The sequence below is a fragment of the Schistocerca serialis genome, chromosome 1 (assembly GCF_023864345.2).
Source record: "Schistocerca serialis cubense isolate TAMUIC-IGC-003099 chromosome 1, iqSchSeri2.2, whole genome shotgun sequence".
Classification (NCBI taxonomy): Eukaryota; Metazoa; Arthropoda; class Insecta; order Orthoptera; family Acrididae; genus Schistocerca; species Schistocerca serialis.
In genome coordinates this window covers 248,766,989-248,783,271 of record NC_064638.1, presented here as the reverse complement: position 1 = coordinate 248,783,271, position 16,283 = coordinate 248,766,989, and the positions used below count along the sequence as shown (strand labels likewise).

The following is a 16,283-nucleotide window of genomic DNA, read 5'->3' as shown; positions in this document are numbered from 1 at the left end:
GTAATTAAGCGTACAAGTGTTCCGGTTTGCAAATTCTTTTGCCTCTCAACAAGACTTTTAATGACACCACTCTTTTGTTGTATTTGATGATTGGAGTTCTTACCGCAAGACATAATATTTCAAACCACCATCAGTCTGTCTAATAACTAAAACATCCAAGGAGGATATTGTGTTAACATTTTTAATTTCCGTTGTAAACTAGATATCTGGATTTGTATCATTTAGACAATAAAATGATTTTTCTAAAGCTTTTTACCATGTAACTAAACCACGTAGGTCTTATCCACAAATCGGTACCACCGACATGGTTTCTGAATTGCTTTTCTAGAGCTGGTTGTCATCATTTTTAATACAATAAATAACACATCTGTTTCTTCACTGTACTCTACTCATCATTGATTAGAGCAATAAAGTATCCCAAATTACACACTAAAGACGCCGCAGGAGGTTCTGATACATGCATGGGTAAAGTGAAATATAATGAGTTTCGCTTGGTGCTCAACACTTGTCGCAAATTTTCCTCTACATGTAAGGAAATCAGAGTAACGAAATGATGATTTGCCCTTTGCGAATACGAATACAGTATCTAATGAAGCGTCTCGGCACATCTATTGCTGGTCGTCTCAGAAATGCAACACTAATAAAAAGACATGATACGTAACAACTTCGCTTTTCGACAGGATCCACTTTAGGCCTTCCAATAGGGCAGTACAGAAACTCTGTATTATTTTCTTGTATCCAAGATGCAATGACTTGTATTTTATGGAGAGGACCATTATAATGTTGAAACAAAAAAGTCGATAGTCTAAAGTGATTCAGTCGCCATCTTCTCTCTCTTTACTGTCGTACACAAATAATGGTCCGAATATAAACAAAGAGTCGTAGCCTCTGAGAAACACATAGACTCCGCTGAATTTCAGTGGCGTTACAACAATCACAGAGAAATACTGTTCGCCCCACATTCCTAAATCTAAACGCACCTGAGAGAAACTTCATCTACCACCACTTTGCACTGCATAAAATGTTTTTACGATCTGTGACAATATTATTTGAATATCCCTAAGAAACTTAAAGAATTCTTTCTTATAAGCAATGGGTTTATAGACAACATACAGGACGCAAAAAGCGCTTTTTAAAGGAACGTGTAGCGGGCGGCAGTTTAGGCTTCCAAGTATATTCTTTGCACTATGAAGGGGACGAGCTTTGTGTACAGGATGAATATTAGTAAAACCGACAAACTGCAGGGTCGGATTCCTGACTAGGGAGAAAAAAGTCCTGTGAACATGTGTCCGGAAATGTATCAGTGTCACGGTGGATGGCACAGACGAATGACAGTTCGTCTGACCACTTACCGTGTGTTCCTTGTGTGTTGCAGGCTGTGTGATTGACGCAGCGGACTGTAAGCAGCAGATGGTCCGGTATTGATGTCGGGAACAAGCCGAGATGGTGTTTGTGCACGGCCAAGCAAATGGGAACGGTCGAGAGGCAGCACAGCTATACTTAAACAACCGCTACTATCAGTATCGCCTGTAATCCCATGAAGAAAATTTTGAACATCTGTTGTGACGTGGTTGCCATGACACTCAGTAGATTTGTCGTCGTTGCACGCACACCGTCCATTTCTGGACACGTATTCATAGAACTTTTTTCCTCCATTTCCATTCAGGAATCCGTCCCTGCAGTCGGTCGGTTTTTTTAAACTTCACCCTGTACATAGTCTCTCATATTCTGTACGTCACCATTGATTGATATTTAATTTTGTGCGAAGTAATATGGTCAGCGATAGCTGGCAAAGATATTTGATGCTTGGTTCTATGAACATTCCAGAACTGTGGAAAATTTAAATCCATGGGTTACTTGGGTCTTCGTAAGGTTTTGCGTTTGACGTTTACATCACAGTAAATGTCACTAATAGTGTATCCTGTTCCGGGCGGGAAGGAGCGCCTGGTCCCCGACATGAAATCCACCCGGCGGATCTGTGTCGACGTCCGGTGAACCGGCCAGTCTGTGGATGGTTTTTAGGCGGTTTTCCATCTGCCTCGGCGAATGCGAGCTGGTTCCCCTTATTCCGCCTCAGTTGCACTATGTCGGCGATTGCTGCGCGATCAAGTTCTCCACGTACGCGTACACCACCATTACTCTGCCATGCAAACATAGCGGTTACACTCGTCTGGTGTGAGACGTTCCCTGGGGGGTCCACCGGGGGCCGAACCGCACAATAACCGTGGGTTCGGTGTAGGGCGGTGGAGGGGTGAAGTGGACTGCGGTAGTCGTCGTGGGGTTGTGGACCACTGCGGCTGCCGCGGGGACGAAGCCTCTCCGTCGTTTCTAGGATCCGGTTAATATACAATACATAGTGTCCCTACTACTATTGATACGATGAACGATAGTCCTTCATACATTGCTGGACGCCGTATTGTTCCTAAGTTTTTCCAAGGAAGTTATTGTACCGTCTCATCTACCCAAATTTTTCATGAATATCGGCGAGTCCTTGAGAACCGCAGTTACTCTTGCAAACTAAACGGTAGATTATGCCCTACAGCCGTTGGTCGACGATCCAGAAAAAACTGCCTCCTGGCAATATGTCAAGAATGGCCACGAATATCTCAACACATAGCTTTCTCTAAAGAGTCTCCTGTCTTCATTACGTGCCCGACGTACCTTAATTTTGTCGGCAGTATTTAGGCCACCAGAGACACTTCTTTTGTTTTACTTGCACCAAGACAGGTTTGGTTTTCACTTTTTTATTCGTTCCACCTGCCGCCTTCTTTAATCAGGTTTATAGACTATTTATTTATTACGGTATTCTCATACGTATCTAGAAATGCTTGTCCTGAGAGTCCATTACACTGCATTTTGACATTACCGGAACCATCTGGAAATGAAGTGACCTCAGCGAGATCTGCATAGCTGACGTTTGTCAGTTGTCAGGCTTTTCAACGTATACTGTGTCGTTTTCTTATCATGACCTGTTGTTTTGGCGCTGTTTTTCAATCACTGCAGATGTGAAATTTCACATAATATTTCCGGAAAAGAGTTCCCAATCTTTCCTCGGTCGCTTCCTCATATAATCCTTATTGTGCTGCAGTTCCACCAGCTAGCGCAAAGTAAGCAGTATATCTGTCAGGCATCCTTCCTGAATTGTCATAACGACACCCTCTACTCCAACTGCACAACTTATCCTCAGCAGTAGTGTACCAGTCGTTTGTAGACAAATAAAACTCATCATGGCTCATTGCGACAACATTCAGTTTTATGCCGCATACCAATTGCAATATACTCTAGAAGAACCCGGATATGTGTATCTCTGTTTACCCTCACTTCATCCGTTGATCCAAATGCGTCAGTCGTACAGAATAATTGCCATTTTCCGCGATAAAAGAGCGCGAAATAGGTATGAAATCTCGTGATGAAAAAGATATCCCTTCCAGGATTCATACCGTCCTCAAACTGTCTGGGTTGCTACACAGAACAACATGCTCTTATGAATTCTTAATTCCAGTTGGCATGTCTGAACAAAAACTTGTGTGACTGGGGAGACTGAGACTGTCTTGGTTCTGTCGTACGCTGTTAAGAATCAGTTCGACTGGACAATTTGAGTGTTGTTTGGGAAGGTATCCTTCTTACATTTCGTCGAATGGGCGATTCTTTGTCCAACTAATCAAAAAAAAACAGCTTTCAAAGCTGTTTTTAATAAAATAAATCAATTAAAATGAATATGCACAAAATGTTCTAAGCAGAAATGGTGTTACACTTACATAAAAGTAGAGTAAGCACTTTTTATAGTTTATTTCGTATTTCTACAGTTTGAGGGGTATTGTCAGTTTTTGCTGCTTATTTTTGTAGGTATCTAACAGTATCATTCGATTTGACTTTTTTCTGTTCCAATGTTTTTAATTTTCAGTGTCAAAGTAGCGTTCTTGCAGGATGTTTTTCCAGCCGCAGCGATGTCGCAGATTTGATGCTTTACCGGAATCCTGATATTCACGGTATACTCGTGAAATGGTCGTACCAGAAAATCCCCACTTCATCGCCATCCCAGATATGCTGTGTCCTATCGCTCGTACACCGACTATAACACCACGTTCAAACTCACATAAATATTGATAAGCTGCCATTGTAGCAGCAGTATCCGGTCCACCAGCTCCGCCAGACACTTGTTGTCTTATATAGGTGTTGCCGACCGCAGCGCCGTATTCTGCCTGTTTAAATATCTCTGTATATGCGTACCTATAACAGTTTTTTGGCCCTTTAGTGTTTAAGAAGCACATGCTAATGAAACGTGCATGCCCTTCAGGTATTACAGTAAGCTATCTTCAAAAAATATTGATTAGACAGATATTAAAGTACATACAGGTAAAAGAGACATAAGCCGACCCAACTTGCTTTCCAAAATCAATTTGTAAGCGAACTGTTGCTGTTTTATGTGAATGTTATTGATAACGGTCGCTGTGTCCCTGGAAGGCCACGCCAGCGTTTGATAACATTTTGTTTGAGATACGACACGTTTTCTATCAGGTTAAATTTAGTTCTTAAGACACGGTATGTGTCACCGAATCAGTTACATCAAAGTTGATAATTTTAGAATCTTGCCCCATCTTGGATAAATTTGTACAGAAGCCCATGCTAACAGAATATCCCAGCACGTCTGCCTTCTATATGGATGGTTGTCGCATGCTCCTAGCCGGATGCATGCATTTCGAATTGACGTACTTCGGTTGCTTGTGTATCAATTTCAGTGATTAATTATTCAAGCAGCTTCGTATTTGACGTCACGAGGTTCGGTTGAACCATTTCCAGGTCCTTCTGACACAGAAATATTAGTGTTCATTACCAGAAACCGAATCCGGTATCTTTGGCGTAATTAGCCAGGAACGCTAACCACAGAACCACAAACAGAGGCGACCGTAACTCTGGTGCAATATGAGGATGCCACAGTCTTGGGCCTTATAATGTCGCCCAACTCGAACTCAGTTCTCAGCTAGAACTGATAGAATAAAATCATCTCGGTTTTCAAGCGGCTTCATTTCGAACGACAATGTCGATTTTTCGACAGCTATCTCCGCCATCGTCATCCGGAGTAGAGCTCCTTAAGCCGGGGCTCTTTTTTCTCCTTATTTTTATTTCCATTCCCCATGAAGAGGCTGTTGGTAGGAGGATAAAACCGCTCTTCAGCCGAAGATTTTACGTGTTTAATAGAAGTTTCAAAATAAATAAAAGAACACATTTGAATTTTTATGATTTTTAAAACTATTTAGATGATTTTATATTTCAGCCATAATATAATCACTAGCGATAATGCACGTGCTGCTACGATGCAGATGTAGTGATGATGCTCATTGTGCATGAAAATGATCATAACAAATTTTTTGTGGTGGCAATTTTCGCAGCAACTGTACACAAATTGCATTAGTTTAAACGAAAAACGCCTTCCGTATGAAGCACATTAAGTACTGACAAGGCATCTTCAGTTGGTGTCCTGAAATATTACACGATTTTTTCGTTTTCGCATACACGTTATACATTTAAAACAGGTCATTGAAATTTTTCTAGTAAAATGGAAATGTGTTTACAGATCAGCGTCTAATTCACTAATTCTAAGCCAGCTAGCTTTTTATCATGTGACAACCCGGTTGAAAGTTTGCAGCTTTCCTTGTGGTCACTCTATTTTCGAAATGTAACACTTTAAATGCTATTTTCTGTGTTTGTTGTCTAGAGTGTCATTCACTTTGTAAGTTTTGCGAACTTCCTCAGTTTTTTGATTTCAACTTCATTTTGCTCGAGTGTTTGTGTGTTTCTGTAATTTTTTTATGTTTGTTTGTGTGTGTGTGTGTGTGTGTGTGTATGCTTAGGAGGGGAATGAGACTTGTGATCGACTATTAGGATTTCTGTTATGTGATCAGATCAATGTAAGCAGTGAGTCATGCTCTCTTGGTCATTTAGTAGTAGCTTCTTTCCAAGTTTTGTTTTGTATGTTTGATCATTTTCTTGTAACATTAGGAGGTGTCTTTCATTATTTATTCTAAGTATTTTCATTGCTTTTTTTCTCTTAAATTTAGTGCAAAAGTCGGTTGCTTCTCTCATATTTGCAAGCTCTGATATATTTTCTTTGTACCGGATATGATCATTTTCACAATGGGAGATCGAATTACGAATACGACCATGGCGTCTTGTGCAACCACAGATCGCGACTAAAAGGTGGAGGAAGGAAAATGCAAGGATGGTGTGAGGTGGAGCATTGTGACTAGAGCTACGAAGGATATATGTCGGGACTGATTTCAACGTTTAATAGTCAGAGCTGAATGAATTTCCAGCGCGAATGAGTGTGATAAATGGATGTAGTGGCGCTACAGGGTACCTGGATTGGTGATTGGTGGATAGGACATTAGGTGTTGGGGTTGTTTGGGGGAAGAGACCAAACTGCGAGGTCATCGGTCTCATCGGATTAGGGAAGGATGGGGAAGGAAGTCAGCAGTGCCCTTTCAAAGGAACCATCCCGTCATTTGCCTGGAGCGATTTAGAGAAATCACGAAAAAACCTAAATCAGGATGGCCGGACGGGGGATTGAACCGTCGTCCTCCCGAATGCAAATACAGTGTGCTAACCACTGCGCCACCTCGCTCGGTAGGACATTAGGTGTCAGGACTAGGTTTTGTGATTAATGTACCGTGTCCGAAAGTGTTCCAAGAAGATACGAGTAGCCAGAATGAGATTTTCACTCTGCAGCGGAGTCTGCGCTGATATGGAACTTCCTGGCAGATTAAAACTGTGTGCCGGACCGAGAGTCGAACTCGGGATCTTTGCCTTTCCTGGGCAAGTGCTCTACCAACTGAGGCTGTGGCTAAGCCATGTCCCCGCAATATCCTTTCTTTCAGGAGTGCTAGTTCTGCAAGGTTCGCAGGAGAGCTTCTGTAAAGTTTGGAACGTAGGAGGCTAGGTACTGGCGGAAGTAAAGCTGCGAGGACAGGGCGTGAGTCGTGCTTGGGTAGCTCAGTTGGTAGAGCACTTGCCCACGAAAGGCAAAGGTCCCGAATTCGAGTCTCGGTCCGGCACACAGTTTTAATCTGCCAGTAAGTTTAAAGATATGAGTAGTTTATCAGTTGGTACTGGATAAGAGGTGATGAAAGTAGGCGGATGTGGAAGGTGAGGCCGAGTACATGTCTTTCCAGGATCTCTATGGATTTGTAGAATTCAGGAGAGGCAGAGATAAAGGCAATGTTGGCATTAAATATGTTGGGAGAAAGAGGGATTTATAGGTGAGGATAATCTTCAGGGGCTAGCTCAACATTCCTCTTACATACGTCAGGCAGCAGCGCCTGAACCTTTCAGACCGAGCGACGTTAAGTGGCGCATGGGGCCAGCGCCACGTTTGTAACTGCCGCTTCCGCCTTCGTCTTTATTTCGCCTTTGCATCCGTTCAAAGGAGGGTTTCCAGATGCTGCTGCCTATCCTATAGACGCTGTACACCGTATGAGACCTAGCACACGAAATGACACAGCTCAGGCACGCCGCCCCAGATGATTCTCACGCTGTTGCGGTGACTGCATATCCTATCGCAGAGTATGCATTCAAAGGCATTCGAGGTAACACAACTTGTAATTATACTAGACGGAAACAGTAACACCATCGGGAGGTACTTACTGGCGCGCATGCGCCTAGTGGTCTCTGAGTTACTGTGCGGCGTGTTGCGGAAGTAGGTGAGGCCCATCTGCGCCTCCCGCTGCTTGGAGGCGGTCGCGCAGCTGCAGCACAGCCGGCACAGGGCGCGCTGGAAGTACAGCCGGAACCTGCTGGCACACATTCACAGGCTAGCATCACAGCAGCTGGTCTACTGCGACACAGCCCCTGGAAGTCATAACATACAGACAGACAGTAATGGCAACGGTTTGCAGACAAAAGCAGCATAGATTATAAGAAGAGCACTGGAAGTACATCTAAATCTACATTTACACACACACACTCCGCAAGCCAGCTTACGGTGTGTGGCGGACGGTACCCTTTACCACTACAAGTCATTTCCTTTGCTGTCCCACTTGCATATGAAAAAAAAGGACTGTATATACAGTTTTTTCGGAAATTCTCGTTACTTCTGCGAGAGGGGAGTGTGGAGATAATACTTTGAATTGAAACCTATTTCTGGAAACGCACTGTTTCCGTGCTACAACCATTTGAAACCATATTAATAACCCGAGCACTATTTCAAGTAATTGGTTAGGCATGAGCGAGTACATCACTTGTTTTACAATCCCACTCATTAATACCCAAAGAAATTGCTCATGTACTCGTTGACGGGTTTTCTTCAACGTGATGCAGTACGGCCTGTTCCAATTCGGGGCTGCTGCGTCTTCGTCGAGGACCACACCCATGGCTACTGACAGTGAAGGCCGTAGCGTGATGGAGTCGGCCGTTGTGGAGAATGAGCCTGATAAAGGCGACGAGCAGCTCAGACGTTACCTTGAGCTTTGCCATTTAGAAGGATCTTGTCGGTGTGTTCCGCAAAACGTGTACTCAACCACATTGCTCACAGACACATGAATGAGGCTCGAAGAAGGTCAGAGACGTAGGATGGACGTCAAAAGACATCAGCCGATCCGACTGAAACACCCTCCCTCACTATGACTATCCTGTTGCATATCTAACCAGTAAACATGTTTTCAATCGGCCGTAGCAAGGAATCGGTATGCCGCGCGAGATAGCCGTGCGGTGTAAGGCGCCTTGTCACGGTTCGCTTGGCTGCCCCCGTCGGAGATTCGAGTCCTCCCTCAGGCATGGATGTGTGTGTTGTCCTTAGTGTATGTTAGTTTAAGTTAGATTAAGTAGTGTGTAAGCTTAGGGACCGATGACCTCAGTAGTTTGGTCCCACAGAACTAACCACAAATTTCCAATTTACGACGGAAAATATTATGTACTCACCCCCCTCTATTAATCCTCGACGTCTGTAGCAGGAAATTCCGAACACCCTGTACGCCTCCGTATGAGCCCTAATTTTTCGTGTCGTATCTCCGTGGTCCTTACACGGAATGTGCGTTGGCTCCAGAATAATCGTTATCCAGTCAGCTTCAAATGTCGGTTCACTAAATCTTCTCAGCAGTGTTTCGGGAAAAGAACATCCTCTTCCCTCCAGCGATTCCCATTTCAGTTCACGAAGCAGCTCCGCAATACTCGCGTGTTGATCGAACCTACTGGCAACAAATCTAGCAGCCCGCTTCTGAACTGCTTCGATGTCTTCCTATAATCCGACCTGGTACGGATCCCAAATATTTGAGCAGTATTAAAGAATAGGTCACATTAGCGACCTATATGCGGTCTGCTTTACAGATGAAGTACACTTTTCCAAAATTCTCCCAATAAATCTTCCCTACCACAATCCGCACAAGCTCGTTCGATTTCATATCGCTTTGAAACGTTACGCCCAGATATTTAAACGACGTGATTGTGTCAAGCAGGACACTGTTAATGCTGTACTCCAACATTACGGGTTTGTTTTTCCTACTCATCCGCATTAACTCGCATTTTTATACATTTAGAGCTGGCTGCCATTCAGTTCAGCTAAAACCAGCCGGCATGGCAGAACTAGCAGCACAGAACAGTTGGTCGGTTACAACGCAGTCTGCAAGGCAGGCGTTGCTAGTACAGTAGTAATACCGGGTGATCAAAAAGAGAGTATAAATTTGAAAACTTAATAAACCACGGAATAATGTAGATATACAGGTAAAAATTGACACACATGCTTGGAATGACATGGGGTTTTATTAGAACGAAAAAAACAAAGTTCAAAAAATGTCTGACAGATGGCACTGGACAGCAAAACGTTAGTAACTGCTACCGTGACAGGTGAGAGGTACGCCGATATGTTACAGAATCGCATCATCCCCAGCCTGGCTGAAAAACACCTGCTGGAACGTACGATGTTTATGCAGTATGGCGCTCCACCCCATATTGCTAGACGCGTGAAAGATTTGCGCGCGTCGTTTGGTGATGATCGCGTGCTCAGCCGCCACTTTCGTCATGCTTGGCCTCCCAGGTCCCCAGAGCTCAGTCCGTGCGATTATTGGCTTTGGGATTACCTGAAGTCGCAAGTGTGTCGTGATCGACCGACATCTCTAGGGATGCTGAAAGACAACATCCGACGCCAGTGCCTCACCATAACTTCGGACATGCTTTACAGTGCTGTTCAGAACATTATTCCTCGACTACAGCTATTGTTGCGGAATGATGGTGGACATATTGAGCATTTCCTGTAAAGAACATCATCTTTGCTTTGTCTTACTTTGTTATGCTAATTATTGCTATTCTGATCAGATGAAGCATTTTTGAACGTTTGTATTTTTTTGGTTCCAATAAAACCCCATGTAGTAGCCAAAACCAACTGCGGGAACGCCTTAGGCTGCGGATCGGAGCCGCCAGGCGGGGAAGCCGCCGGCGGTGAAGCTCGCACCACCGGGTAAACACGGGACGAGTCGGACGACAGACCAACGACAACTGACAACAACCGACCACGACCGACCAAGACCGACACAACAAGGAAGAGATAAACAACGGATGCTTGTGGAAACCACAATACCAAACAGCAACAATGAATCCACTCAGAACCAGAGCCAGGCAAATGTCAACAACGAGCAACGACCAGAACGCAGTACCGCCGAGATAGAAACGTAATCCACTGCGAGTACCAGACTGACTGGACTAGCTTCTTTTTTCCTTCTTTATTGTAGTTCAATTCCCCATCGGGGCCGGCTGAGGACTAGGGCAGAGCGGGTCCTTATATACGAAACCGGAGGGAGCGGCTATTGGCCGCTGTCTGCACGTGGCTTAGCGGTGGCGCACTCTGTGGGCTGACCACGTCCAATTGTTCTGGCGCGTGTTCGACTTCCGTGGCGGAAGGTACTAGACCCCATGTCATTCCAAGCATGTGTGTCAATTTGTACCTCTCTATCTACATTATTCCGTGATTTATTCAGTTCTCAAATTTATACTGACTTTTTGATCACCCGGTATATGGGCACATTATCAGCGTAATGAATTGCACAGAAACTGAGACAATTGCTGCACAGATTATAACAAGTGCACTGGAACTACAAACTGAACCTGCCGGCACACATAGCGAGGCTAGTGCGGTAAAAGAATGCAGGATCTTGCTCTTACGCTTTTTCTTCGTGTTTTTGTCCCGACTCGTTGTAGGTCGGCATGGTTATGAACGTATGTGGCATCGTTAATTTAAATGGTGATCAAATGCCATTCCTGTGCCCAAGCAACGGCCCCCAGGGACGGAATATGTGATACCCAACTGTCTGCATGTACTGTTATTCATTTGAAAATGGGCGGAAGCTATCTAAACGTTCACTAATAGTGTAACTGACGCGGGCTTTGGCTTTTTTTTTTTAATTTTTTTTTATCAGTCTTCTGACAGATTCGACGCGGCCCGTTACGAGTTCTTCTCCTGTACCAACCTCTTCATCTCAGACTAGAACTAGCAACCTATGTCCTTAATTATTTGCCGGCCGAAGTGGCCGTGCGGTTAAAGGCGCTGCAGTCTGGAACCGCAAGACCGCTACGGTCGCAGGTTCGAATCCTGCCTCGGGCATGGATGTTTGTGATGTCCTTAGGTTAGTTAGGTTTAACTAGTTCTAAGTTCTAGGGGACTAATGACCTCGGCAGTTGAGTCTCATAGTGCTCAGAGCCATTTTGAACCTTAATTATTTAACGCATGTAGTCCAGTCTCTGTCTTCCCCTGCAGTTTTTCCCCCTACAGTTACTTCTAGTACCATGGACGTTATTTCCTGATGTCGTAACACGTGCTCTTACATCTTTCTTGTCAGTGTTTTCCATATATTACTTTCCTCGTCGATTCTGCGGAGAACATTACCTCATCAGTCAAGCTAATTTTCAACATTCTTGTGTAGCACCACATTTCAAATGCTTCGGTTCTCTTCTGTTCCGGTTTTCCAGCAGCCATATTTCACTAACACAGCATGCTGTGCTCCAAACGTACATTATCAGGAATTTCTTCCTCAAATTAAGGCCCATGTTTGATACTAGTAAACAAACTTCCCTTGGCCAGGAATGCCCTTTTTGCCAGTGCTAGCCTGATTTTAATGTCTTCTTGCTCCTTCCGTCATTGGTTATTTTGCTGCCTAAGTTGTAGATTTCCTCAACTTCATCTACTTCGTGACCATCAATCCTGATATTAAGTTTCTCTATTTTGGCTAATTTCTTCTATTTCTCATTACTTTTGTCTTTCTTCTGTTCTCATTAGACCGGTCATTCCATTTAGCAGATTCTGATATTCTTCTTCACTTTCACTGAGGACAGCAATGTCATCAGCGAATCTTATCATTGATATCCTTTTAACTTGAATTTTAGTTCTACTTTTGAACCTTCCTTTTATTTCCATCGTTGCTTCTTCGACGTATAGATTAGACAGTAGGGGCGACAGACTAGATCCTTGTCTTACACCCTTTATAATTCGAACGCTTGGTTCTTGGTCTTTGAATGTTACCTCTTGGTTCTTGTGCATAGTGAATATTACCCGTCTTTCTCTATAGCTTACCCAGTTTTTCTTGGAATTTCGAACATCTCGCACCATTTGGCATTGTCGAACACTTTCTCCTGGTCGCCAAATCCCATGAACGTGCCCTGATTTTTCTTTAGTCTTGCTTTCATTATCTACCACAATGTCAGAATTGCCTCTCTGGTGCCTTTACCTTTCCTAAAGCTAAACTGGTCGTCATCTGTCATCCTCAATTTCCTTTTCCATTCTTCCGTATATTATTCTTGTGGGCAACTTGGATGCATGAGCTGTCAAGCTGATTGTGCAATAATTCTCGCACTTGAGGCGTCTTGAAAGCTTCGGAACTGTGTGGATGATGTTTTTCCGAAAGCCTGATGGTACTCGTATATCTCCGGACTCATGCATTCTACACACGCACTTGAATTATTGTTTTGTTGCCATTTCTCCCCAATGATTTTAGAAACTGTTCTGGAATGTTATCCATCCCTTCTGCCTTATTCGATCTGAAGTCTTCCAAAGCTGTTGTACTTCTGTTTGGAATAGTGGATCCTCTATCTCTTCCGAATCGACTCCTGTTTCTTCTTCTATCACGTAATCAGAAAATTCATTCCCCTCATAGTGGTTTTCAGTGTGCTCTTTCCACTTGGGAACTAGCCAGGTATTCACCCAGTCGGATGCTAGAAACCGCCCAAAACCACGCCCAGGATGGCCGGTACACCTAGCTTCGTCGTTAATCCGCCAGGAGGATTCGATCTGGAGACGGTGCACCTTCTCCTCCAGAAAGCGGCGCTTTAACATGCGCGGCTATCCAGGCAGTTGTTAGGGAAACAGAGCATGACTTACATCGAACTCATTGAGTGCACAGTGGCAAAAGGCCAATGACATTTACGGCATTCGACGCATCTACAATACAACCATATTGGTGCAAATGGCTCTGAGCACTATGGGACTTAACATCTGAGGTCATCAGTCCCCTACTTAAACCTAACTTACCTAAGGACATCACACACATCCATCCCGGAGGCAGGATTTGAGCTTGCGACCGTAGCGGTCGCGCGGTTCCAGACTGAAGCGCCTAGAACTGCTCGGCCACACCGGCCGGCTTATAATCATATTATTGGCTGCTAAATGTAACAGGGTGTGGGACTGGAAGTATCCAATGGTGAGCACATTATGAGGCTAAGGAGCATAATTGGCTTAGTCGATTTGTAACTCACAAAATGCTACAGTGCTAATTGTGTTAATACAAAATAGAGCAATGGCAACGATAAAAACGGAAATATTGCATTATACACTGAAGAGCGAAATAAACTGGTACACCTGCCTAATATCGTGTAGAGCCCCCGCGTGCGCGCAGATGCGCCGCAGCGCGACGTGGCATGGACTCGACTAATGTGCTAGAGGGAACTGACACCACGAGTACTGCAGGAATGTCCATAAATCCGTAAGAGTAAGAGAGGGTGGAGATATCTTCTGAACAGTACTTTGCAAGGCATCCCAGATATGCTCAATAATGTTCATGTCTGGGGAGTTTGATGGCCAACGGAAGTCTTTAAACTCAGAAAAGTGTTCCAAGGGCCACTCTGTAGGAATTCTAGACTTGTACCGCTGGAATTGCCAAGTTAGTCGGAACGCACAATGAAAATGAAAGAATGCAGGTGATCAGACAGGATGCTTACGTATGTGTCACCTGTCAGAGTCGTGTCTAGACGTATCAGGAGTTCCATATCACTCCAATTGCACACGCCCCCCACCATTACAGACGCTCCCACCAGCCTGAACAGTCCCCTGCTCACATGCAGGGTCATGGATTAGCCATATCCGTACACGTCCATCTGCTCGATACAATCTGAAACGAGACTCGTCCGACCAGGCAACATGTTTCCGGTCATCAAGAGCCCAATGTCGGTGTTGACGGGCCCAGGCGAGGCGTAAAGCTTTATGTCGTGCAATCGTCAAGAGTACAGGAGTGGGCCTTCGGCTCCGAAAGTCCATACCGATGATGTTTCGTTGAATGGTTCGCACACTGACACTTATTGATGGCCCAGTATTGAAATCTGCAGCAATTTGCGGAAGGGTTGCACTTCCGTCGCGATGGACGATTCTCTACAGTCGCCGTTAGTCCCGTTTTTGCAGGATCTTTTTCCCGACGCAGCGATGTCGGAGATTTGATGTTCTTTCGGATTCCCGATATTCACGGTATGTTTTATCTGGCTCCTGATATTCACGGTATACCCGTGGAATTGTCATACAGGAAAATCGCCACTTCATCGCTACCTCGGAGGCGCTGTGTCCCATCGGCCGTGTGCCAACTGTAACAACATGTTAAAACTCACTTAATCTTGATAACCTGCCACTGTAGCAGCAGTAACCGATCTGACAACTGCGCCAGACACTTGTTATACAGGCGTCGTCGACTGCAGCGCCGTATTCTGTCTGTTTACATATCTCTGAATAAGCATGCCTATACCAGTTTCTTTGGCGCTTCAGTGTATCTACAAATCCTGTCTGCAGTGAAACGTAATAATGGACAATATTTTCCAACGTTGGGGTACTAAACATAATTACATACATCGAACATGATCCGCAGCACAATAAAAAAACAGTTATGAACAGATTTCGAATAAGTCCCCAGCAATATGACCTTGTAGTGCGTAAGCAAAACTGTTGATATTCAAGAGAGGATAAGATGCACATGTTACAGAGACTGGTGTTTGCGCGTTTCAGTTCACAGAATGTGCGTGATAGTAAAATACTACGTTATGCACATCAAATAGATTAGCAATTTCAAGCGAAGCAACGGATGGTTGCATAACTTCAAACATAGCTACAGAACTGGAAGACGTAATATAACGGAACTACGAACAAAACGTCAACTTAACGATGCACAGCAAACTGCGGAATCGCCCCGACAATTTGTAGACTAAATAAAGAAACTTATCCCATCGATCAGTAAGGAATTTTGTTTTCAACTCCGTTCAACTGGTATTTGAAGAGGAAATGCACATCAAAGGAATCCTAGAAATCAGAGGTACCAGAACAGTTTTATCAAGATCAATTACCATCAGTACCTTAACGCATTCTTATATACATATGCCCACAATTTATCGGGATGGTAAATTGCCTGAAAGTTATTTACTGTGCTGCGAGAAGTTGGAGGTGCTCTGCCCCCTACGATTCTTTTTCGTGTGCGCAATCTTGGAAGGGCAGCAGGAAATATGTATGTCTCAGCAAGCAAGAGTTGGAGATTGGGCGTAACAGAGTTACAACTATGGTTTGGGCACTGCTTTGTGCCAAAAGCTGATCAAAATAATTTGCTTTTGCTTGACTCGTGGTATGCGTATAAAAATCATACTCATTTAGAGCAAACTATCCTTCCTGAAAAATGTGTGATATTGCAGTTCATACCACCTGGAACCACTGGACAAATTCAGCCTCTGGATGTTGTGTTTTTCTGGGGCTATAAAACATATTATCGCACTGTCTGCAGCTACGTCTTCAAGGTTAACGAGTTTCACGATAAGCTTCACGACAGTAAGTTTCGCATTCCGTTACATGCCACCACATTTCATTAGTTCTCATCACCCCGTTATACCAATATCCTTCTGTATTCATACTCTACCAGTGGGTACCTCGCTGAACGTTCTCCGCGGTTTGTAATTTCCAAGGAGTTCGTCTACGATCTTGATGGCTCGAACCTACGTGATCACTGTGGCGCGCCAGTTTTCATTCTGTGTAAGTTAACGGTTTGTTCTCAACAATTACTGAATGT

The 16,283-nt window shown here is 44.1% G+C and overlaps 1 protein-coding gene across 1 annotated transcript in view; it reads right to left on the bottom strand.

Moving 5' to 3' along the window:
- LOC126457240 (tachykinin-like peptides receptor 86C) overlaps positions 1-16,283 on the bottom strand; it is a 1,093,631-nt gene that overhangs the window by 102,129 nt on the left and 975,219 nt on the right. Inside the window, exon 8 of the mRNA XM_050093388.1 lies at positions 7,642-7,787. Within this exon, the coding sequence (XP_049949345.1) occupies positions 7,642-7,787 (146 nt within the window). The remainder of the gene's footprint in view (positions 1-7,641; positions 7,788-16,283) is intronic.